This window comes from Anomaloglossus baeobatrachus, chromosome 11 (assembly GCF_048569485.1).
Source record: "Anomaloglossus baeobatrachus isolate aAnoBae1 chromosome 11, aAnoBae1.hap1, whole genome shotgun sequence".
Taxonomy (NCBI): Eukaryota; Metazoa; Chordata; class Amphibia; order Anura; family Aromobatidae; genus Anomaloglossus; species Anomaloglossus baeobatrachus.
This window is the reverse complement of record NC_134363.1, coordinates 59,425,167-59,448,633: the sequence shown is the minus strand read 5'-3', so window position 1 is coordinate 59,448,633 and position 23,467 is coordinate 59,425,167. Positions and strand designations below refer to the sequence as shown.

Below are 23,467 nucleotides of genomic sequence, written 5' to 3'. Positions count from 1 at the left end.
GGCTGTCTGACAGCCCGTTCATGTGGTATCTTTTTACCCACCCAGGGACTGCTTTTGGACGTCCCACTGTCTGGGTCTCCCAATTAGGAGCGAAAAAGAAGGGAATTTTGTTTACTTACCGTAAATTCCTTTTCTTCTAGCTCCAATTGGGAGACCCAGCACCCGCCCTATTTGTTCTTAGGGTTTCGTTTTTCGGGTGCACATGTTGTTCATGTTGTTTCTTAAGTTCTCCGATCTTGTTATCGGGGTGAATTTGTTTTTGAAACTGTTATTGGCTTTCCTCCTTCTTGCTTTGGTACTAAAACTGAGGAATCTGTACTCCTATGGGAGGGTGTATAGCCAGAAGGGGAGGGGCCTTACACTTTTAAGTGTAGTTCTTTGTGCGGCCTCCAGAGGGCAGTAGCTATACACCCACTGTCTGGGTCTCCCAATTGGAGCTAGAAGAAAAGGAATTTACGGTAAGTAAACAAAATTCCCTTCTTTACCTTTCTCCACACTGTTTGGGGACGTTGGACGCCCCAGGAGTCTTCCCTTCCCAGAAATAATCTTGAAAATCAGCGCGATCTTTCTCACGCTCAGGTCATTCCCCCCCTTCTGCTAGCAGGTCGTTTGATTCGGGTCCAATTGGACAATGCAACAGCTGTGGCCTAGGTCAATCTGCAGGGAGGTACCAGCAGCAAGACAGCTTATCTCGAGGTCCTCAGGATCCTCACCTGGGCCGAATCGACGGGGGTCTGTGTTTTCGGCGTTACACATACCGGGAGTAGAAAACTGGGTGGCGGACCTTCTAAGTCGCCAAGGCCTGGCCGCCGGAGAGTGGTTTCTCCACCCAGAAGTGTTCCCACACATCTGCACTCGCTGGGGTACACCAGACGTGGATCTAATGGCCTCAAGGTTGAACGCAAAGGTACCCGCGTTCTTAGCCAGGTCACGTGATCCACAGTCCATCGGCGCGGATGCTCTAGTCTCCTGAAGTCGCTTCCGTCTACCTTACATGTTTTTTGCCTCTGCCCCTGCTGTCGCGAGTAATCAGGAAGATCAAGGCAGAAGGAGTCCCGGTGATACTAATAGCACCGGACTAGCCCAGGTGCGCCTGGTATGCCTAATTAGTACAATTGCTCATGACGTCTCGTAAGCATCCCAGACCTGCTGACGCAAGGGACCATTTCCCATCAGAACTCCAGAGCTCTGAAGCTGACGGCCTGGCCATTGAGACCTGGACTTTAACAAGAGCGAGATTCTCTCCCATGGTCATCTCCACCATGTACAGTGCCCGAAAGCCGCCCTTCATCCCGTATTTACCACCGTACGTGGAAAACTTTCCTTTCCCAGTGCAGGGAATCTAATGTCCAACCTATGCCTCGATCCCCAGAATTCTTGATATTTTTTTTTTTTTTTTTTTTTTTTTGCAGTCAGGTTGCAAAAGGGGTTGGCCCTCAGCTCCCTTAAGGGGCAGGTTTCATCTCTCTCAATATTCTATCAATACCGCCTAGCTTGCAATCCGCAAGTCAAGACTTTCCTCAAGGGTGTTTCCCATCTAGTTCCCCTGTACAAACGGTCGCTGGACCCATGGGACCTCAATCTCGTTTTGGACGGTATACAGAGGTCCACCTTTTGAACCTCTTAAGGAATCTTCTCTTGCTCTTCTATCCTGGAAGGTAACATTCTTAGTGGCGATTACGTCCATTAGACAAGTTTCGGAACTGGCAGCACTCTCTTGCCGCAAACCCTTTCTGATCTTTCATCAGGACAAGGTGGTTCTACTCCCCCTTCCGGATTTTCTTCTGAAGGTTACTTCCCCGTTTCATATGAACGAGGACATTGTTTTGTCTTCCTTTTGTCCACACCCAGTCCATAGGGTGGAAAGGTTCCTATAAGGAGAGGCAGCTTCATAGGCAACGCTGGCTCGCTGCATTCGCTCTGCGATCCAGGAGGTCTACCACTTGAAACTCAAGCCCATTCCTAGTGGGCTGCGGACTTATTCCACGTGAGCAGTTGGCGCCTCTTGGGCATCAGGCTTCAGTGGAACAGGGGTGTAAGGCTGCGACCTGGTCTTGCCTACATACTGTTTCAAAGCATTACAGAGTCCATACCCAGGCTTCGGCTGAGGCGAACCTAGGTAGGAAAATTCTGCAAACGATAGTGGAGCACCGTTCTCAGTAGGCACTCCTGGCTATCTGGGACTGGTTCCTAGTCCTTGGGTTGCGTTGTTTATTGTTTACCCACCCAGGGACTGCTTTAGGACGTCCCATGGTCCTGTGTCCCCCAGTGAGGCGTCAGAGAAAAACGGATTTTTGTGTACTCACCGTAAAATTATTTTCTCTTGGCCATCATTGGGGGACACAGCACCCACCCTGTTGCCCTGTTGGGCCTTAGCTTTTTTTCTCTCTCAGTACTTTTTTGTTATGAGTATTCACTCACGTTTTTTGTTACTTGTTCTTCTACTGCTTGTGTACTAAAACTGAAGTAGCCTGGCTGGGCCAGGGGGTGTATACTGCAGGGGAGGAGCTAACATCTTTGCATCTACTTAGTGTCCTCCTATGGATAAGCAGCATAACACCCATGGTCCCGTGTCCCCCAATCATGGCTAAGAGAAAACGATTTTACAGTGAGTACACAAAAATCAGTTTTTTTTAATTATATGCAATGAGTCTTAAGTGCTCTGGAAGGGTCAAAGCACGTTCTTGCTCTATTTTTCCACCAATGCGAGACACCAGGAGCAGTGGCCAGTTTTAGTGGAGGACTCTTGACTATTACACATAGTAATCAGCCAAAAGGGAAAGTTAGGTGGCTGTGCGTGGGGTGTCGTAGGACCCCTGTGTTCAGATTGATGTGCACAATGTCTGAATGTGCCCTAACGCTTCCCATAAGTGATGTCTCGCCTATGGTGAACATTTTCTTAATCCTCATTGTAGTGAAAGATCAGACCTGGTGTCTAATGACTGGAGTTTTACTCCCACCCTGAAAACAACACGTGAAATGAAAACCAAACCTAAAAGGTTGTCAACCAAGTGCCAAAAGTTTATCTGTTAACAAATTTCCCAATAAAATCTGCATACATTATTAAATATCAGATATACCTGAGGAGGCTGATGTACTTACTATGAAACTCCATTTCAGATTTTTTTTTAAAAGTTTCCCTGCCTGTATTAAAATGAGCATTTTATTAATCCAATTCTATCTGGACCCCTACACGAATATTCTCATCTGAATGTCGTCATTATGCAGCCATAGATTTTCAAAGTAAGTGTCCCAGCTTCACCAGGTCTAAGATCTGATTAGTAGAGAATACCGATCGTGTTGTGAAATCTGGCAACAGATCCTCCTATAACTCAGGGCTTGGTGGCAGCTTTGAAAGTCACCATCCACTTTAACCTTTTCCCACATTAGGGCATGAATACACATCCAGAGCAGGGGGTCCGCACATGTGGAGGGGCTTGGTTGCTGACCTCATTCCACGCTAACTAGAGCAACTACACCCCAAAATGCTGATGATCCTAAATACCCCGCCCACTGAGCAATATCAGGCCCCTTAATGTGGCAGTCACATATCTTCTGCTGATCTCGGAGGTCTTCATGGAGGGTTATAGTGGGTGGTCTTCTATATTTACCTCTATGGCCTAGTGTCTGGGGGCTCATCAGTGGGATCATACATTCATGACGGATACTGCAGAGAGGTGATTGTCTATGGGTTGATCCCTTCTCCGTGTCCTGTCCACAGACTCGTTAGGCTCAGTGACCACAATCCTTGCTGCTGCTTGTAGTTCTCCCCTGAGGATGTCTCACCCTGCAGCATGTCTTGCACATTGAGTGATGAATGTCTTCATGGCTCCTCACACTTTGTAACCTCTGGAGTTTCTGTTTGCATTCCTAGAGCTCTGGGCGTTTCACCGTCACAAGGTGATTTACTGCCGTACGTCCTGTACGTGTCATGTAAGTGACCTCACCCTGAAACCGATGGTGACAAGCTGCTATCCGGCAGGTCCTGATGGCTTCCCAGCCACTGCAGCCGGGAGTGGACCTGTCCTTGTGCAGATTCCCAGCTGCAGATGACCTGTGTATAGCAGCATGGTCCTCCGAGCGCTGCCAGTTATAGGGCTGACCCTGAACGTGTGAAGGCACGCCATTCATTTCACCCAGGATTCCCCATTCTTCCTCTACCTATCCAAACTGCTGGCTTTCATACACGCCCCACTACCTGAGCAATATTAGGCCCTTTTCTTTGTCGCTCTATTGGGAGACCCAGACAATTGGGTGTATAGCTACTGCCTCCGGAGGCCACACAAAGTATTACACTTAAAAGTGTAAGGCCCCTCCCCTTCTGCCTATACACCCCCCGTGGGATCACGGGTTCCTCAGTTTTCAAGCTTTGTGCGAAGGAGGCTGACATCCACGCATAGCTCCACTGTTTAGTCAGCAGCAGCTGCTGACTATGTCGGATGGAAGAAAAGAGGACCCATACTTGGGTCCCCAGCATGCTCCCTTCTCACCCCACTTTTGTCGGCGGTGTTTGTTAAGGTTGAGGTGCCCATTGCGGGTACGGAGGCTGGAGCCCACATGCTGCATCCTTCCCCATCCCCCTTAGGGCTCTGGGTGAAGTGGGATTTTACCGGTCTCCAGGCACTGAGACCGCGCTCCATCCACAGCCCCTGGGGAATCTGCTGGATATGGAGCTGAGTATCGTCAGGGACAGGGCCCTGCTACGTCAAGGTACTCTGTGTCCCCGTACAGACCGCGCGCAGACACACTGCAGCATGGCTGAGTGTGTTAGTGCGCCGGGGACAACAGCGCGCTTGTGCCACACTAACTTCAGCTTGCTGAGCGAGTTAATGTTTTGGAAACTGCCGCGCCGGCCGCTGCTGTCAGTTTTAACTGCGGCGCGGCTGGGACTTGTGGTGCGCCGGGGACTTCCGCGCTGGCCGTGCATATTTGACGGCCGCGCTTATTACTAGAGTCCCCGGCTTTTGCGGCCTAGTTTCGTTTCGTTCCCGCCCCCAGGCCTGCCAGTCAGGGGAAGGGCGGGACGCTGTACAGAACGTCAGCGCCGAGGGCTGGAGTCTACTTTGCATACTCCAGCCCTCACACTGGGCACAGTGGGACGCCAGTTTCCCGCACTTTGTCTGAGGCACGCCCACGGTCCGCCCCTCTTCACAGAACGCCGGCATCCATTCCTGGATGCAGTTTGAGCTGGAGAGGGGAGACAAGTTCTGGGAGACCCAGGCACGGGATTCTGGCGACCACACACCCGCTTTTGAGCGGGCGGTAAGCGGCACCTCTGGTGCTGACCCCACTAGTGCCGAAGTGTACTATTGTATTTTTATGCTTGCATGCTATACATTGCACTGTACGGTCGCTGGTGATTCTGGACTATATACCCTCCTAGATTGCTCAGAGCAACGACATGTCGTCTGCAAAAAGCAAGGGTGCCAAGGCACAGACTTTCTATGCTGCTTGTACCGCATGTGAGGCTACTCTACCGGCAGGTTCCACTGACCCCCATTGTGTGCAGTGCTCGGCCCCTGTGGCACTTGTTCGGCCGGGGCCTCTGCTAGAGGTGACCCAGGGAGAACCACCTGTGAATACTGTCCAGGTGACGGGGACAGAGTTTGCAGTTTTTGCTGATAGATTGTCTGTGACTATGACTAAAATCCTAGAAACTTTACAGTCTAGACCAGTACCTCAGACCATGGGCACGGTTGAATCACTGCCCCCTGGTCCCCCTCAGTTGGAACAGCTCCGGGCTCCGGAGGTGTCCCATGCTTCCCAGGGTGACTGCTCTGACACAGACGACAGTCCCAGACAGCCTAAGCGAGCTCGCTATGAGGGGCCCTCGACTTCATCTCACTGGTCAGGGTCCCAGCAGGAGGACTCTCTGTATGATGAGGCAGAGGTAGCTGATCAGGATTCTGATCCTGAGACCGCTCTCAATCTGGATACACCTGATGGTGACGCCATAGTGAATGATCTCATAGCGTCCATCAATAAAATGTTGGATATTTCTCCCCCAGCTCCTCCAGTGGAGGAGTCAGCTTCACAGCAGGAGAAATTTCATTTCAGGTATCCCAAGCGTAAATTGAGTACTTTTCTAGACCACACTGACTTCAAAGAAGCAGTTCAGAAACACCACGCTTATCCAGACAAGCGTTTCTCCAAACGTCTTAAGGATACACGTTATCCCTTTCCCCCTGACGTGGTCAAGAGCTGGACCCAGTGTCCAAAGGTGGATCCTCCAATCTCCAGGCTTGCGGCTAGATCCATAGTTGCAGTGGAAGATGGGGCTTCACTTAAAGATGCCACTGACAGACAGATGGAGCTCTGGCTGAAATCCATCTATGAAGCTATCGGCGCGTCGTTTGCTCCTGCATTCGCAGCTGTATGGGCACTCCAAGCTATTTCAGCTGGTCTTGCGCAGATTGACACTGTCACGCGTACATCTGTTCCGCAAGTAGCTTCCTTAACCTCTCAAATGACGGCATTTGCGTCTTACGCTATCAATGCTGTCCTGGACTCTACGAGCCGTACGGCAGTGGCGTCCGCCAACTCAGTGGTTTTACGCAGAGCATTGTGGTTCAGGGAATGGAAGGCAGATTCTGCTTCCAAAAAGTGCTTAACCAGTTTGCCATTTTCTGGTGACAGACTGTTTGGTGAGAGATTGGATGAAATCATTAAACAGTCCAAGGGTAAGGATTCATCCTTACCTCAACCCAGACAAAACAAACCCCAACAGAGGAGGGGACAGTCGGGGTTTCGGTCCTTTCGAGGCTCGGGCAGGTCCCAATTCTCCTCGTCCAAAAGGACTCAAAAGGATCAGAGGAGCTCAGATTCTTGGCGGGCTCAGTCACGCCCAAAAAAGACAGCCGGAAGACCCGCTACCAAGGCGGCTTCCTCATGACTTTCGGCCTCCTCCCTCCGCATCCTCAGTCGGTGGCAGGCTCTCCCGCTTTGGCGACATTTGGCTGCCACAGGTCCAAGACCGTTGGGTGAGAGACATTCTGTCCCACGGGTACAGGATAGAGTTCAGTTCTCGTCCTCCAACTCGATTCTTCAGAACTTCTCCACCGCCCGACCGAGCCGATGCTCTTCTGCAGGCGGTGTGCACTCTAAAGGCAGAAGGAGTGGTGACCCCTGTTCCTCTTCAGGAGCAAGGTCACGGTTTTTACTCCAATTTGTTTGTGGTACCAAAAAAGGACGGGTCTTTCCGCCCCGTTCTGGACCTAAAACTTCTCAACAAGCACGTGCAAACCAGACGGTTCCGGATGGAATCCCTCCGCTCCGTCATCGCCGCAATGTCTCAAGGAGATTTCCTAGCATCAATAGACATCAAGGATGCTTGTCTCCACGTACCGATTGCTCCAGAGCATCAGCGTTTTCTACGCTTCGTTATAGGAGACGAACACCTTCAGTTCGTAGCCCTGTCTTTCGGTCTGGCGACAGCCCCACGGGTCTTCACCAAGGTCATGGCAGCAGTAGTAGCAGTCCTTCACTCTCAGGGACACTCTGTGATCCCTTACTTAGACGATCTGCTGGTCAAGGCGCCCTCTCAAGAGGCATGCCAACACAGCCTGAACGTTGCGCTGGAGACTCTCCAGAGTTTCGGGTGGATCATCAACTTTTCCAAGTCAAATCTAACCCCGACCCAATCGCTAACATATCTTGGCATGGAGTTTCATACTCTCTCAGCGATAGTGAAGCTTCCGCTGGTCAAACAGCGTTCACTACAGACAGGGGTGCAATCTCTCCTTCAAGGCCAGTCACACCCCTTGAGACGCCTCATGCACTTCCTAGGGAAGATGGTAGCAGCAATGGAGGCAGTCCCTTTCGCGCAGTTTCATCTGCGTCCACTACAATGGGACATTCTCCGCCAATGGGACGGGAAGTCGAAGTCCCTCGACAGGAACGTCTCCCTTTCTCAGGCGGCCAAGGAGTCCCTTCGGTGGTGGCTTCTTCCCACCTCATTGTCAAAAGGAAAGTCCTTCCTACCCCCATCCTGGGCGGTGGTTACGACAGACGCGAGTCTATCAGGGTGGGGAGCAGTTTTTCTCCATCACAGGGCTCAAGGTACGTGGACTCAGCAGGAGTCCACCCTTCAGATCAATGTTCTGGAAATCCGAGCAGTGTATCTTGCCCTACAAGCCTTCCAGCAGTGGCTGGAAGGCAAGCAGATCCGAATTCAGTCGGACAACTCCACAGCGGTGGCATACATCAACCACCAAGGAGGAACTCGCAGTCGGCAAGCCTTCCAGGAAGTCCGGCGGATTCTGACGTGGGTGGAAGACACGGCATCCACCATATCCGCAGTTCACATCCCAGGCGTGGACAACTGGGAAGCAGACTTCCTCAGTCGCCAGGGTATGGACGCAGGGGAATGGTCTCTTCACCCGGACGTTTTTCAGGAGATCTGTCGCCGCTGGGGGATGCCGGGCGTCGACCTAATGGCGTCTCGGCACAACAACAAGGTCCCGGTTTTCATGGCACGGTCTCACGATCACCGAGCTCTGGCGGCGGACGCCTTAGTTCAGGATTGGTCGCAGTTCCGGCTTCCTTATGTGTTCCCACCTCTGGCGCTGTTGCCCAGAGTGCTGCGCAAGATCAGGTCGGACTGCCGCCGCGCCATTCTCGTCGCTCCAGACTGGCCAAGGAGGTCGTGGTACCCGGATCTGTGGCACCTCGCAGTAGGCCAACCGTGGGCACTACCAGACCGACCAGACTTGCTGTCTCAAGGGCCGTTTTTCCGTCGGAATTCTGCGGCCCTGAACCTGACTGTGTGGCCATTGAGTCCTGGATCCTAGCGTATTCAGGATTATCTCAAGAGGTCATTGCCACCATGAGGCAGGCTAGAAAACCAACCTCCGCCAAGATCTACCACAGGACGTGGAAGATATTCTTATCTTGGTGCGCTGCTCAGGGAGTTTCTCCCTGGCCATTTGCATTGCCTACTTTTCTTTCCTTCCTGCAATCCGGTTTGGAAAAAGGTTTGTCGCTCGGCTCCCTCAAGGGACAAGTCTCAGCGCTATCTGTATTTTTTCAGAAGCGCCTAGCACGACTTCCTCAGGTACGCACGTTCCTGCAAGGGGTTTGTCATATCGTCCCTCCTTACAAGCGGCCGTTAGAGCCCTGGGATCTGAACAGCGTTCTAATTGCTCTCCAGAAGCCGCCTTTCGAGCCTATGAGAGATGTTCCCCTTTCTCGCCTTTCACAGAAAGTGGTTTTTCTAGTAGCGGTCACGTCTCTTCGGAGAGTGTCCGAGCTAGCAGCGCTGTCGTGCAAATCTCCCTTCCTGGTCATTCACCAGGACAAGGTGGTTCTGCGCCCGATTCCGGAGTTTCTCCCTAAGGTGGTATCCCCTTTCCATCTCAATCAGGATATCTCCTTGCCTTCTTTGTGTCCTCATCCAGTTCATCAATGTGAAAAGGATTTGCATTTGTTGGATCTGGTGAGAGCACTCAGAATCTACATTTCCCGCACGGCGCCCCTGCGCCGCTCGGATGCACTCTTTGTCCTTGTCGCTGGTCAGCGTAAAGGGTCGCAAGCTTCCAAATCCACCCTGGCTAGGTGGATCAAGGAACCAATTCTTGAAGCCTACCGTTCTGCTGGACTTCCGGTTCCCTCAGGGCTGAAGGCCCATTCTACCAGAGCCGTGGGTGCGTCCTGGGCATTACGGCACCAGGCTACGGCTCAGCAGGTGTGCCAGGCGGCTACCTGGTCGAGTCTGCACACTTTTACCATGCATTATCAGGTGCATACCTATGCTTCGGCGGACGCCAGCCTAGGTAGACAAGTCCTTCAGGCGGCGATTGCCCACCTGTAGAAAAGGGCCGTTTTACGGCCCTATCACGCGGTATTATTTTACCCACCCAGGGATTGCTTTTGGACATCCCAATTGTCTGGGTCTCCCAATAGAGCGACAAAGAAGAAGGGAATTTTGTTTACTTACCGTAAATTCCTTTTCTTCTAGCTCTAATTGGGAGACCCAGCACCCGCCCCTGTTTTTTTGTATACACATGTTGTTCATGTTGAATGGTTTCAGTTCTCCGATATTCCTTCGGAATGAATTTGTTTAAACCAGTTTATTGGCTTTCCTCCTTCTTGCTTTGGCACTAAAACTGAGGAACCCGTGATCCCACGGGGGGTGTATAGGCAGAAGGGGAGGGGCCTTACACTTTTAAGTGTAATACTTTGTGTGTCCTCCGGAGGCAGTAGCTATACACCCAATTGTCTGGGTCTCCCAATTAGAGCTAGAAGAAAAGGAATTTACGGTAAGTAAACAAAATTCCCTTCTTTATGTTCCTTATCTCGGCTCCACCAGGTGAAAACAGACACCAGGTGATTACTTGTCAGCACAAACTTATATTGCCTCTAGAGGGAGTAAATCCACATGCCTGAAACAAACAAGTTTTTTTAGTTTTTATTTTTTACTTTTTTATTTATTGGGTTTACATTTGACTCCCTTTGCCTTGTAATATTCATATTAGTTCAGATTTCATCACTTGTATAGTGAGAAAATAATTTTACAGAGGAAAACGTGGCGGCAGATGGCTTCTTGGGTCCCCCTGCAGCGTAGTGCCAGATCGCTCCTCTCATGTACTAACGCGGCGCGGCAGAGGGCTCCTCGCGTCCCCCCCGCAACGCGGCGGCAGAGGGCTCCTCGCGTCCCCCCCACAACGCGGCGGCAGAGGGCTCCTCGCGTCCCCCCCGCAACGCGGCGGCAGAGGGCTCCTCGCGTCCCCCCCGCAACGCGGCGGCAGAGGGCTCCTCGCGTCCCCCCCGCAACGCGGCGGCAGAGGGCTCCTCGCGTCCCCCCCGCAACGCGGCGGCAGAGGGCTCCTCGCGTCCCCCCCGCAACGCGGCGGCAGAGGGCTCCTCGCGTCCCCCCCGCAACGCGGCGGCAGAGGGCTCCTCGCGTCCCCCCCGCAACGCGGCGGCAGAGGGCTCCTCGCGTCCCCCCCGCAACGCGGCGGCAGAGGGCTCCTCACGTCCCCCCCCCCCCCACAACACGGCAGCAGATCAGCCTTGCACTCTCCTTGCATAAAGGAATGAGTGAGGAGCTCTATCCCTGCGCCCCTGCTGATGCTCCTTATAGGCAGAGATAAGCAGGAGGGGGCGCTGGAATCATGTTCCTCTCAGTACGGCCAATATCTCATATGCACAATCCTACAACCTCAGCACTGTCTGTATACAAGTGGCAGTGGGGTTGTTCTGTATACTGGGCAGTGCAATTCAGGCTGACACCCATGGGCTGTATACGGAGCGTCCTCAAAGTGACAGCAAAGGACACACACCACTGGACGGCCAGAATGATTAATATAGGTGTGAATATTGCTGAGGGAAACCTTAGGGACAAAATTAGTATTTTGGACAACCCGAAGCCTGCTATCCCTCTGAGTATTCCGGAGTCTGCTCCGCGACGGTGACCTACACATGGGCTAAGGAGTTAAAGGTGCACAGCTTTGAGTCACCCGCGGATTACCTGGTGGGGTTATCAGTAGTTACACCAGTGCCCTTTTACTGCCATCGCTGGATGTTTATTCAGAAACACATTGTTAAACGAGTTCTGTTTTGCAGGTTACAGACAATGAGGACACGGAGGCTGTAAACCACAATGACACATCTGGGCACAGGTACGTCAGCCCCTTCCTACTTATAGTCTGTTACCTAAACGTTACCACTACCCTACCTCCGTAGATTGCCCCCCAAGTGACCACACGGGAACGTTTAGCTCCAGGAGTTGCGAATTGTTGCACATACACAGTCCTTGGTTTTCTGATTACAGGGTAACAGAAAGCTCCAACAGTATTTTACCATTTAGAGCGGGGACATATTCATTTCCAAGACTCAAGGATGAGCCAGACAAAGATTACAAAAAGGTACGTGGAGATCGTATTCACACGAATCCTCTCTTCTCTGTCCTTAAGATTACACATGAGACTCCTCTATATGTTGGATAATCATACATCACTAGCGATGGGCATAGCTAACGCTGATCCCAGCACTTCACCCCCTCACATTCTGCAGGCAATAGTGACTGCGGCACGTTAGGGGTTTGACATTAGGACCCATCAGCACCCCAGCAGTGCTATCACTGGGAGCCTCTGGCTGCTATGCATCCCAGAGACCCAAAAATGGCCTCTGCCTTATCCCAACCGAGCACATCCCTCCCGATAGAAGCACGGCCTGATGGGCTAAGTCAAACACTGAAAGGGTGATTATACATTGCACTGCATAAGAAGTGCAATGTATTATCAATATGATCAAAAGACCATATGTTCAGGTCCTCATATAAGGTCATATTGCAGTAACTTAGGTATCCAGGTATCCATTGTTACAACCATGAGCAACTAAATAACTGAGTGCTCAATAACCATGGGATACCTAAGCTACTGCAATGCCCTGCACATGAGGTAAGTGACATAGCCAAACAGAAGTATACTACATTTATAATTGGAGGCATTTTCTAATATTATTACACCTACTACTACATTTTGGGATAGGAGCTTGGTGAATTTGTGCAATAGTATTAAAACATTAAAATAACTGTATTAATCGGTTATCACAGTAATCCTATCAACCTACACTTACCTGTTTGAACTTTTTGGCCATGTTATTTCTTTTTTTAGTAGAAGGCATAAACAATAAGTGGGTCTCCTTACCCGAGCACAGCAGCCTGATATGGTCAGGAGCCCAACGTGTCCCTTAATGACCTTCCTGTGGCCAGACATTTGGGGTGCGTGCCCACGATCAGTGTTTGCAGCGTTTTGGACGCAGGATGCTTCAGCTGCATCCAAATCGCTGCGTTGTACAGTACAAGCAAAGTGGATGGGATTTCTAGCAATCTCGTGCCCTCTGTGCTTGTTTTTTCCACAGCAAACACTGATCTGCGGAGCGTCTTTCCAGACCACAGCATGTCAGTTGTTTGTTGTGGATTCACATGCTCCTCCGTAGGAAGAACACAAGCAAAAGACCGCAGCGCACCAAACCCTGATTGTGGGTACGAGCAGCTGCGATCTCCTGCGGAGGAGACTCATGGACACGCTGCATCCAGGATGCGGGGAGTCCTGATCGTGGGCACATACCCTTACGCTTTTCTTTGATGCGATGATAAGAATCCTGCGTTCTGTTTATTCCTCAGTTATATGAAGATTTAATTTCTGAAAACGAGTCTCTGAGAGATCAGCTTCAAGAGGCCGAGCTGAAACTCACCCAGATCAAGCTGGAGCTGGAGCGGGTCACGCAGGTACGGGTCTATAGCCCTGGGAATCACATCGTGTGATTAATGACACCATCACATCATCATTTCAGGCATTTATTGAAATCTGCCCGGGAGGATTTTATTAGCAGTAAATCATAGTTTGTGCCTGTCATTATCACTCCTGGATGGCATTGCTGCCTCTGTGCCGGGACGCAGGACTGATGAAGGCTTAGTAGTGAGGAAACCCGGGTGGCATGGCTTCTAATAGAGGTCATGTTGGTTGTCAGTAGAAATATAGAAACTGATAAAAGGGATAGTTTTTTGACAGTGAACGTGATATTAACTGTTTTTGGTCTTTTCTTTTCTTTTACAGCGACAGGAGCGACATGCGGAGAGACCAGCCCTGCTGGAGCTAGAGCGATTTGTATGTATCTAGTTGGCTATTAATCATTTATTTTTAACATACTGTATTTTTCGGATAATACAGTGCACCCCAAATTTAGAAAAAAATAAAATTAGAAAAAAAAAAGTGGGGTCTGTATTATAATCCGGTGATATCTTACCAGGGGTGGGTGCATCAGTGGTGGTGACACGAGGGCAGGGGCGTTGCTGGAGTAGGGCGATGCTGCAGGTGGTGTGGCGGGTGTCCCGGATGCTCGCTGTAAGCACTGTGCGATACAGGCTTCATAGAAATGGCACCAGGAATCGGCGCGTGTGCACATTGAGCTATCTGCTCAATCTGCACACGCCATTTTCCTTAAGTCCACTGCTGGGAGATCAATGCACCGGAGGCGGCGAATGCACAAATGAGATCTTGAGATGGGAGCTCAATCTGCGCACACCGTTATTTGAAGCCCGCACCGCCGACATTTTTAGGATGGCCCCTGCCTCACCCTCCACAGCTTGACATCCTCATCAGCACCTTCTGCAGCATCAGCACCACCCACAGAACAGTGCCCGCAGGATCACCCCTGCCCCCTGTGACTAATCTCCACCATCCCCTGGTAAGCTATATTTGGCCAATAATATGCACACACCCCCATTTTCCTCCCAAATTTTGGGAGGGAAAGTGCATCTTATAATCCGAAAAATAAGGTGTTTGTGAAAATACAAGTCCATTAGATGATCAGTGACTGGTGTAATACATTCAGACCCCCAGAGATGCGGCTTATGCTATAGTACGTGCAGTCAGCATGATGCACTATGCACCAGTCCCTCTAAAGTTTCTCTGAAAATTGATTGCTGACCACTGCAGCTAATCTCTGGTGCTACCGGTCACTTACCAAGTTTTAGGACAACCCCATTAATGGCAAATATGGTGCCACGTAGCCTGAAGATACTAATCGGGTGTCACATTTAGAGGGGTCTCGTGTTATTGAGAACTCTACTTTTCTGTCTACCTTATTGTATATGAATGGAAATATATAGGTCGGAATGAATGCAAAATTGCAATTACAAAGTAGATTTTCAGTTGAAAGGCAGAGTCACACCTAATCTTTACCGGCCGTGTCTTCCCACAGGAAAAGAGAGCATTAGAACTAAAGGCCGCTGAACTTGAAGAAGAGTTAAAGGTAATGTCTCCTCCTTCAGCCTGTATATTAAGATCGCTGTCATCTTATTACACTTCTGACTTTATATGAATGGGAGGTATCGGGGCTATGACATCCACCGATCTCTAGGGTTGCTCTATTTATTTTTTCACAATACTGTGGAAAGCCGCAGCTCGCTGAAGACAACTTAGGAGTCAACTAATAGTGCCTGAAAGGTGGGGAATGACCACTGAGACCCCAATGATCAAAAGAAAAGAGTGGTAGTTTGCATGTGAGACCACCAACTCCATTTACTGGTAGGGAGATTGATGGGCATGTCCGAGCAATGTATTCTGCTTACATAGACCTGAATGGAGAGCGATCTGGCATGCCCTCGACTATTCCCAGACCCAGGCTCTGTGACCTCCTGATTGGTGGAGATCTAGAAGTTGGATCCTCACCGCTCATACATTTGCCATCAATATGTTTTGCTTATACGTAAACCCTTTTAGTGTATTATTGGCCATCTTCAGCTAACCCTGCCCCCAAGGAGAGGAAGAGTATGGTAACTGGAGCAATACGGGCCAGTTACTCAGCCTAGCGATCAGTGTGGTCTCCACAGTCGTGGCCCCCCCCCCCACTCGTATAATGTGACAGCGGACCTATCAGGGCTTAGTTGTTGTGTAATATCTCCCAGTCTTGAAATTGGAACGTTTGTCTACAACTAGAGACAAAAAAATACCTGTCCTGGTCATGGGGGTGGTCACCGTAGCTTGCGAGAAGATCTGAGAACTGTTCTATAAGCCATCTTCCACTAGCATGGCCACCACACGGGCACCAGGGCCAGCGTGGCCACCACACGGGCACCAGGGCCAGCGTGGCCACCACACGGGCACCAGGGCCAGCGTGGCCACCACACGGGCACCAGGGCCAGCGTGGCCACCACACGGGCACCAGGGCCAGCGTGGCCACCACACGGGCACCAGGGCCAGCGTGGCCACCACACGGGCACCAGGGCCAGCGTGGCCACCACACGGGCACCAGGGCCAGCGTGGCCACCACACGGGCACCAGGGCCAGCGTGGCCACCACACGGGCACCAGGGCCAGCGTGGCCACCACACGGGCACCAGGGCCAGCGTGGCCACCACACGGGCACCAGGGCCAGCGTGGCCACCACACGGGCACCAGGGCCAGCGTGGCCACCACACGGGCACCAGGGCCAGCGTGGCCACCACACGGGCACCACTTTCATCCACTGGGTATAACCTATGATTATTCCAACTAAATCCCAACAAGCACAGATCTTGAAAACCATGAAATCCTGAGAGCATTTTGGAATTGTAAAACGTTTCACTGCAGAAAATATAATATGTGGAATGTAGATTGTCCCTTTAAAACCAAAATGTTGTCCTGAAAACGTCCTTGTATCCACCCGTCTTGACTTTGTGCCTGGTCTCCTCCTAGGGTCTCTCCGATCTGAAGGCAGACAATCAAAGATTGAAGGACGAGAACGCAGCTCTGATCCGAGTAATCAGTAAACTGTCCAAGTGAAGCCGCCAGTGACCACCCCGCAGGGTATCCGCACTCTGACACACAACCTTCAGCCTGTCTGGGCCCAAAAAACACAGTCCAATATGTTTGCTTGGCAAAAACAAATAAATACTGTCTTCCCAGACTTGGCAGCCGCTGCAGAGAGAGCTGCACTGGAAACAGAGAAGACGTCTTGTTGGACATTGTGCCGCACACACTGGAGCCAGACTGTACAGAGCCAGCTCCCGGCCTGCGAACGGCAAGGAAAGCCAAGATCCTAGTTTATAAAATAGTTTTATTCTTTTGTTTTTTTTTTTTTTAATGTATAATCTATAAATATATACTAGTATGTATATTCACATGCCACCCCCAAGTGATGGCACTGGCATCGGGGGATGCCCACGGACAAGTCTCCGCTCTTCATTCATTGTCATCTGTGTAACCACTGGACCTCCTGCCTGTCCCACTGTGATCTCCAGCAATCCCACCGCGTCCGATGTCTCCAGACAGCAATAACCGAGCGTCGTCTCCAGATTGCTCCTATTTATACTGTGCGCAGTTACCGCAGTCTAACCGGATAACCCCGTCATTCAATAAAAATGGCGGTTGGGAGATTAAGGTAACGCACCCCCTACTGTGAACACTCACCCGCCGGTGTATACTCCATTGTACACGTGACCAGCCGCACTCTTTACGCTTCAGTATCGAACTGTATGTCCCATGTTTCTAGCTTTTATAAAAGGGGTCACATCACTTTCACCCCTCGCTAGCTCCTTTGTATCAATCACTTACGCCATAGCCATGTTGTCGGGTCTTTTCTGAGAGATGGTGACTTGCTTTCGAGGCAGAGTGTGCAAACTACTGTGATCCTACGACCACTGCCAGTACAAGACCGCCTTACAGCCCCTTCTTCAGGATGATTGGTTTTCCCTTACTGATGGCCGCCATATGCATTGCAGCAATCTTCTATGTATAAGGGGCCCTTAGGAGATGTTTGGGTAAGGGGGTGCTTGTTTCACTGTAATACACCATCCACTTTGTACTACGACTTTTTCCCCTCTCCCCATTGAAACACATGCATGCTTAGCCGAACTGAGCGTACAGGAGAAATGGTCGTCACCTCAGCCAGTGTTTGGCTAACCTCTGCCGACAGTGTATGGGTGCGGTAACAATCCAGCGACCTGCACTCGTAGCCACTGACTTTTCATCATAAATTTCTGTTGACTAGAATGGCGGCTGGCCGTGACAGTCACTGGCGATTGTTTGGGTTTTTTTTTCTTAGGAGTCTGAATTTCATCCGCTCTCCATTATTCTATCATTCTGGAAAGTTGTTAGAGTAACTTAACTTTCAGCAGTTTGTTATATATTTTGATGGCCCTTTAATTGCCGGTGGGCACACCAATTGGTTAAAAGACCCCCACAAAGTGCCCAGTACAGGAGACCTGAGCGCACAGCTCCGCCTGAGTACAGCGTCCCTGTAGCCTATGCATCCTATTAAATCTATACTCTGCTTTGGTGGCGCACTCAGTTCAAAGCTGTGCACTTATCAGGGGGCTTTTGGGCAATCGATGGAGGTCTCGGACCAGGACTCCCACCGATATACAGGCAATTAAAGTCACAGGGTGTAGACGGACCCCTCATCCCCCCCCCCACCTACCAGTCAGGCGCTCAGTGTTACACTAATGTGCTATAGGCAGAGGTTGCAGTATTTGTGTTTTGTTTGGATCTGTTGAGCGGATCCGATGTATGGGATTTACTGTCGTAGTTTTATACCAAACAATATGGAGCTTATGAGCGGGAACGCAGCGCACCATGCGTCCATCTGTGGCCTATGGAGCTTGTGAGCGGGAACGCACCGCACCGTGCATCCATCTGTGACCTATAGAGCTTGTGAGCGGGAATGTACCGCACCGTGCATCCATCTGTGACCTATGGAGCTTGTGAGATGAAACGCACCGCACCGTGCATCCATCTGTGACCTATAGAGCTTGTGATCAGGAACGTACCGCCCCATGCATCCATTTGTGACCTATGGAGCTTGTGAGCGGGAACGTACCGCACCGTACATCCATCTGTGACCTATGGAGCTCATCACCATCCTCTTATTCTGCAGATTGAAGCCGTTAATATCCCAGCTCCTGTCCAGTTTTCAGGTGACTACAGTGGCTCGTCGTTCCCTATTCGTTCAGAAGCGGCCGCCCGATATTAGAGCCGCACCGGGGAAAGCAGTAGAGGGTTTTATTTTGCAGGCCGCACACTTGATGCTCGTACGTTAATAGTTCAATATGTTCTGGTTTTATATAAATTCTGTATAATTGCAATTTCTAATTTACTTTGTCACATTCGCGCGTTATTTCTAAGATCTCCGCTTGCTGTCAGTGAATGAAAAAAGTGTTTCTTTTCTTTTCTTGAAATGGCGATGGATTAAAATGCAAAGTATATTAGAGAGGTGTGCATTTTTCAGTATTTTTATCATGCATTTGTCGTAGCGCTTATACAGTAATGGTGGGGCAGAAACGCTCAATTTAGTCTCCAGATTTACAGACCTTGCTCAGCCGCTCCCCCGGTGTTGCTGTAGGGTAAGCTGGGTGTTGCTGCTTTTCGAACAGATTGTGGGGGTCTCTGATCCTGAGCCCCCTGCTGAACATGGGCTAGAACATATCAGAACATGTTTATAAATTTATTTACCCTTATAATTTTACATCACAAGTTACCTTGGCAGACAAAGCTACACGGAGTGTGTGCGTACGTAGCCCACCCTTATACATTCAAATTCGTTTAGTCACTGCCCATCAATTGGCTCTAAAAATTGCAAAATCAAAAAAATAAATTTGGGCCTAAAATCTGTTTTGCAATTGGGTTTCATTCATTCAAATGCATGGGGGGGGAGACGCACGCGAAAAGTGTGTATGTTAAGCAGCATTTTTCCTGCATCAGAAACATCACCTGCAAATACTAAACATGTGCACATACTTTTTACTTTTGCAGGCTGCAAAATGAGATAACTGAGAATCCATCAGTGAGCTCATTCAGTTTGAATGATGAAAGAGAAGAGTGGGCATTTTTTTTTATTTTTTTTAATTTTTTATTTCTGAGCTACCCTGAGCAGATTTATGACCACAGACCAAATCATGGTTGAATGTACAGAGGCACAGAGTCTGCAAAACTAAACTGGTGCCAAATTCTTACCGGAACGTAATTGCAAAAATGAGGTTTTGGCCCCAAATAATACACATTTTATTTATTTTATTTTCTTATTTTCCCTTTTTCTATAAAGTCTCCAAATATCACGAACTCTTTTAAGAGAGATATATATATAATGTATATATATTAATTATAGTGCATTTTAAAGGGGTTGGTGATATTTGGAGACTTTTTTTTTTTTTTTTTGCCTCCAAATATCAACAACTCCTTTTTAAAATGCCCATTTGACCAAACATATAAACGGGGTGACCAGGTGGTGGTGTGTTTTAATAATGCTGTGGTCAGGACATGCTAGGGCTTGTAGTTTTTGGATTTCTGCAAACCTGGAAGAAATACGTGGCCCCGTTTTTAATATGGATTGTGATGCATGTCAAGTTTTAAAAAAAGACATTGGCCACTCAGTGATATCCGTAGAGCTCACTGTTTTTTGGGAAGCCATTGTCTTCTCACTGTTTTTTGGGAAGCCATTGTCTTCTCACTGTTTTTGGGAAGCCATTGTCTTCTCACTGTTTTTGGGAAGCCATTGTCTTCTCACTGTTTTTGGGAAGCCATTGTCTTCTCACTGTTTTTGGGAAGCCATTGTCTTACTGTTTTTGGGAAGCCATTGTCTTACTGTTTTTGGGAAGCCATTGTCTTCGCACTGTTTTTTGGAAGCCATTGTCTTCGCACTGTTTTTTGGAAGCCATTGTCTCCTCTCAAAGAGTGAGCAATGATATATGATGGCTTTAATGGGCACAAGCTCAATATATTAGAAACAAGGGCTAAATGAATAAAGCGGATGCAGTTGATACAAGGCGCCTATAGCTATTCACCTCCAGTAAAGTAGTAAAGATGAATGTGGTCTATGGCTTTACTGCATGCTGACTCTCGGTCTCTGTTTTCTACATCAATATTCCCGATTCGAGGCTCCGGTGACCCGAACGTTCCCCGGGAGCTGCCGCTGCATGTTGCACTCTGCTGCTCTTTTCCCACAACCCCTCCTGAGTATTACTGCCAACTCTCTATGCCAAGGTATAGCCCACCAAGGTGGTCCCTGCTTCTACGTATCTTCTGGTTTTAATCTGTGCCATGCCAGTTCAATGACTAAACAAAACAGGCAACAACAAAAAAAATCAACTAAATGACTTGTATTTGTATATAAGGAAAATTATTTTATATACATAGTGTTGAAATGTGCAATATGCATGAGGTTTTTTTGTTTTTTTGTTTTTCCAGAGAAATATAAATATATATATAATGTATTTGTTACAGCAGATACAGCTGCAATCTCCTCTCCCTCAGGGTCTACACGCGTGTGCAGTCCATTTATCTAATGCATTGCACGCATATGTCGCGCTCAGAGGGGGGTAAAGCACATGAAAAAAGCAAAAAAGAATAAAAAACAATATATGGTAAAGTGTCTTGTTTTTTGTGTTTTATTATCTAATCCTTTGATATTAAACCTGTAGAAAAACACGGTCTCGCTGCGAATATTCCCAACAATAAGGTAAAACTTGTGGTGCCCATACCAGTTTAAGATGACTATTACTCAGGCTTTTTACCTATCAGTGGGTGGTGCATATTAATCAGCATTCTACCAGCACTATAGGCGCTGGAACGTCCTTTGCCCTCAATTCCCAGCATGTATTGATGCTATCACTATTGCCCAATTGTAAAAAAAAAAAATTTCTTTGTCGCTCCATTGGGAGACCCAGACAATTGGGTGTATAGCTTCTGCCTCCGGAGGCCACACAAAGTATTACACTTTAAAAATTGTAACCCCTCCCCTCTGCCTATACACCCTCCCGTGGATCACGGGCTCCTCAGTTTTATGCTTTGTGTGGAAGGAGGCACACATCCACTCATGCATTCTCATATTAGTTATGTCGGTTGGAAGAAAAGAGGGCCCCCACGGGGCCCCCGGCATGTTCCCTTCTCACCCCACTACGTCGGCGGTGTTGTTAAGGTTGAGGTACCCATTGCGGGTACAAAGGCCGGAGCCTCATGCCGTCTCCTTCACCATCCCTTAGCGGCTCTGGGAGAAGTGGGATCCTGAGCGGTCATCCATTTACTGGGACCGTGCTCCCTCCGCAGCCCCTGTGGGAATCTGCCGGACCGGAGTCTATTCAACCTCAGGGACCGGGCCCTGCAACCCAAAGGTACTCTGTGTCCCCATTGGGGACTGTGCAGGGAGCGCACCTTCTTCCCGGACGCTGCGGCAGCTGCTGAATTGAGAAGGCCGGCGGACTTCCGCGCCGACCGTGCCTGCTTGTCGGGCGCGGTCTCAAATTTAGTCCCCGGCTTCATCGCGGCCTAGTCGCAAAAATCCCGCCCCCGGGCCTGCCTGTCAGGGGTAAGGGCGGGACTGCCGACCTGAAGTCGGATGTGAGGGCTGGAGCATCCTGCATGTTTCCTCCCCCCTCACTGATCACTGTGGGGACCCCAGATTCCCGCACTTTCCTGGCGCCGCCCGCGGCTCCACTCCTCCCCTGAGAGCTCCGGCAGCCATTTTTTGGCATTCTGCCGGTGGAGGATTCTCAGTGAACAGCTCTGCAGCTCCGGGGGACCTAAGGCAGGGAATCTGGAGGACACACACTCCGCTTGTTAGCGGTCGGTAAGCCACACCGGTCACCCGGTGCTGGTCCCCCTAGGGTGACGGAATAGATACGTATTTATATATATATATTTCTGTTCGGTCGGGCTGTATACCCTTTTTTGCCCATATACCCTCAGTGATCATTCTCCTAGGAGACAACAGCATGTCGTCCACAAGGAGCAAAGCTGTTAAGGCACAGGGTTTTTTTGCAGCCTGTACCTCTTGTGGGGCTATGTTACCTGCGGGTTCCACCTACCCTCACTGTGAGCAATGCTCGACCCCTGTTTCGCTTGCTCAGCCGGAGCCTCGGTCACTAGTGGGCCCCTCGGCTCATGTAGACCCCCCTGCTCCCCCTGTCCAGGCGGCAGGGACAGAGTTCGCCTCTTTTGCTGAGAAACTCTGAGTCACTTTCACAATCCATGGCTCAGTCTATGGACAAATGGTCTGCCAAGCTGCTAGAAGCTTTGCAGTCCAGACCGGTCCTTACACAGGCCCCGGCCCCTGTTGGATCGTCGCCTCCAGGCCCCTCTCGGTCCGCGCTGCAGCACGCTCCCAGGTTGGGCCCTAGGTCTCACGTGGAGGACTCCTGCCCGGACCACAGTCCTAGAGCCCAGAGCGGTTCCGGACAAGCGCTTTACTAAGCGCCTCACTGACACGCGTTACCCCTTCCCCTCTGATGTCGCTAAGGGTTGGGCTCAATGTCCCAAGGTGGATCCTCCAGTCTCTAGATTGGCGGCTAGATCTGTGGTATCGGTTGCAGATGGCTCATCGCTAAAGGATGCCACTGACAGGCAGATAGAGCTCCTGGTGAAGTCCATCTATGAGGCCACGGGCGCGTCTTTTGCCCCGGCCTTTGCAGCCGTGTGGGCACTCCAAGCTATCTCAGCTTGTCTGGCTGAGATTAATGCTGTCACACGTAATTCTGCTCCGCAAGTTGCGTCCTTGACTTCTCAAGCGTCAGCTTTTTCTTCCTACGCCATGAATGCAGTCCTAGACTCGGCTAGCCGTACAGCTGTGGCATCCGCTAACTCTGTGGCAGTCCGCAGGGCCATGTGGCTGCGCGAATGGAAGGCAGACTCGGCCTCCAAGAGGTTCTTAACCGGTTTGCCGTTTTCTGGCGACTGCTTGTTTGGCGAACGATTGGATGAGATTATTAAGGAATCCAAGGGAAAGGACTCCTCCTTACCCCAGTCCAAACCTAAGAGACCTCAGCAGCGGAAAATACAATCGAGGTTTCGGTCCTTTCGTCCCTCCGCCAACCCCCAATCCTCTTCGTCCAGCAGGCCGGAGAAAGGCCAGAGGAACTCCTATGCGTGGCGGTCCAAGTCACGCCCCCAAAAGGCCGCAGGAGGCACTGCCTCCAAGGCGGCCTCCTCATGACTCTCGGCATCCCCTAGCCGCATCCTCGGTCGGTGGCAGGCTCTCCCGCTTTGGCGACGCCT

The 23,467-nt window shown here is 50.2% G+C and overlaps 1 protein-coding gene across 7 annotated transcripts in view; it reads left to right on the top strand.

Moving 5' to 3' along the window:
- The window catches only part of PPP1R12C (protein phosphatase 1 regulatory subunit 12C), a 173,873-nt gene extending 153,027 nt beyond the window's left edge, over positions 1–20,846 (top strand). For all 7 annotated transcript variants that reach the window (XM_075327848.1, XM_075327845.1, XM_075327849.1 and 4 more), the window contains 6 exons: positions 11,563–11,618; positions 11,771–11,864; positions 13,127–13,231; positions 13,560–13,610; positions 14,707–14,757; positions 16,181–20,846. In XM_075327848.1, the coding sequence (XP_075183963.1) occupies positions 11,563–11,618; positions 11,771–11,864; positions 13,127–13,231; positions 13,560–13,610; positions 14,707–14,757; positions 16,181–16,267 (444 nt within the window). In that variant the 3' untranslated portion in view covers positions 16,268–20,846. The remainder of the gene's footprint in view (positions 1–11,562; positions 11,619–11,770; positions 11,865–13,126; positions 13,232–13,559; positions 13,611–14,706; positions 14,758–16,180) is intronic.
- Positions 20,847–23,467: the final 2,621 nt, after the last annotated feature.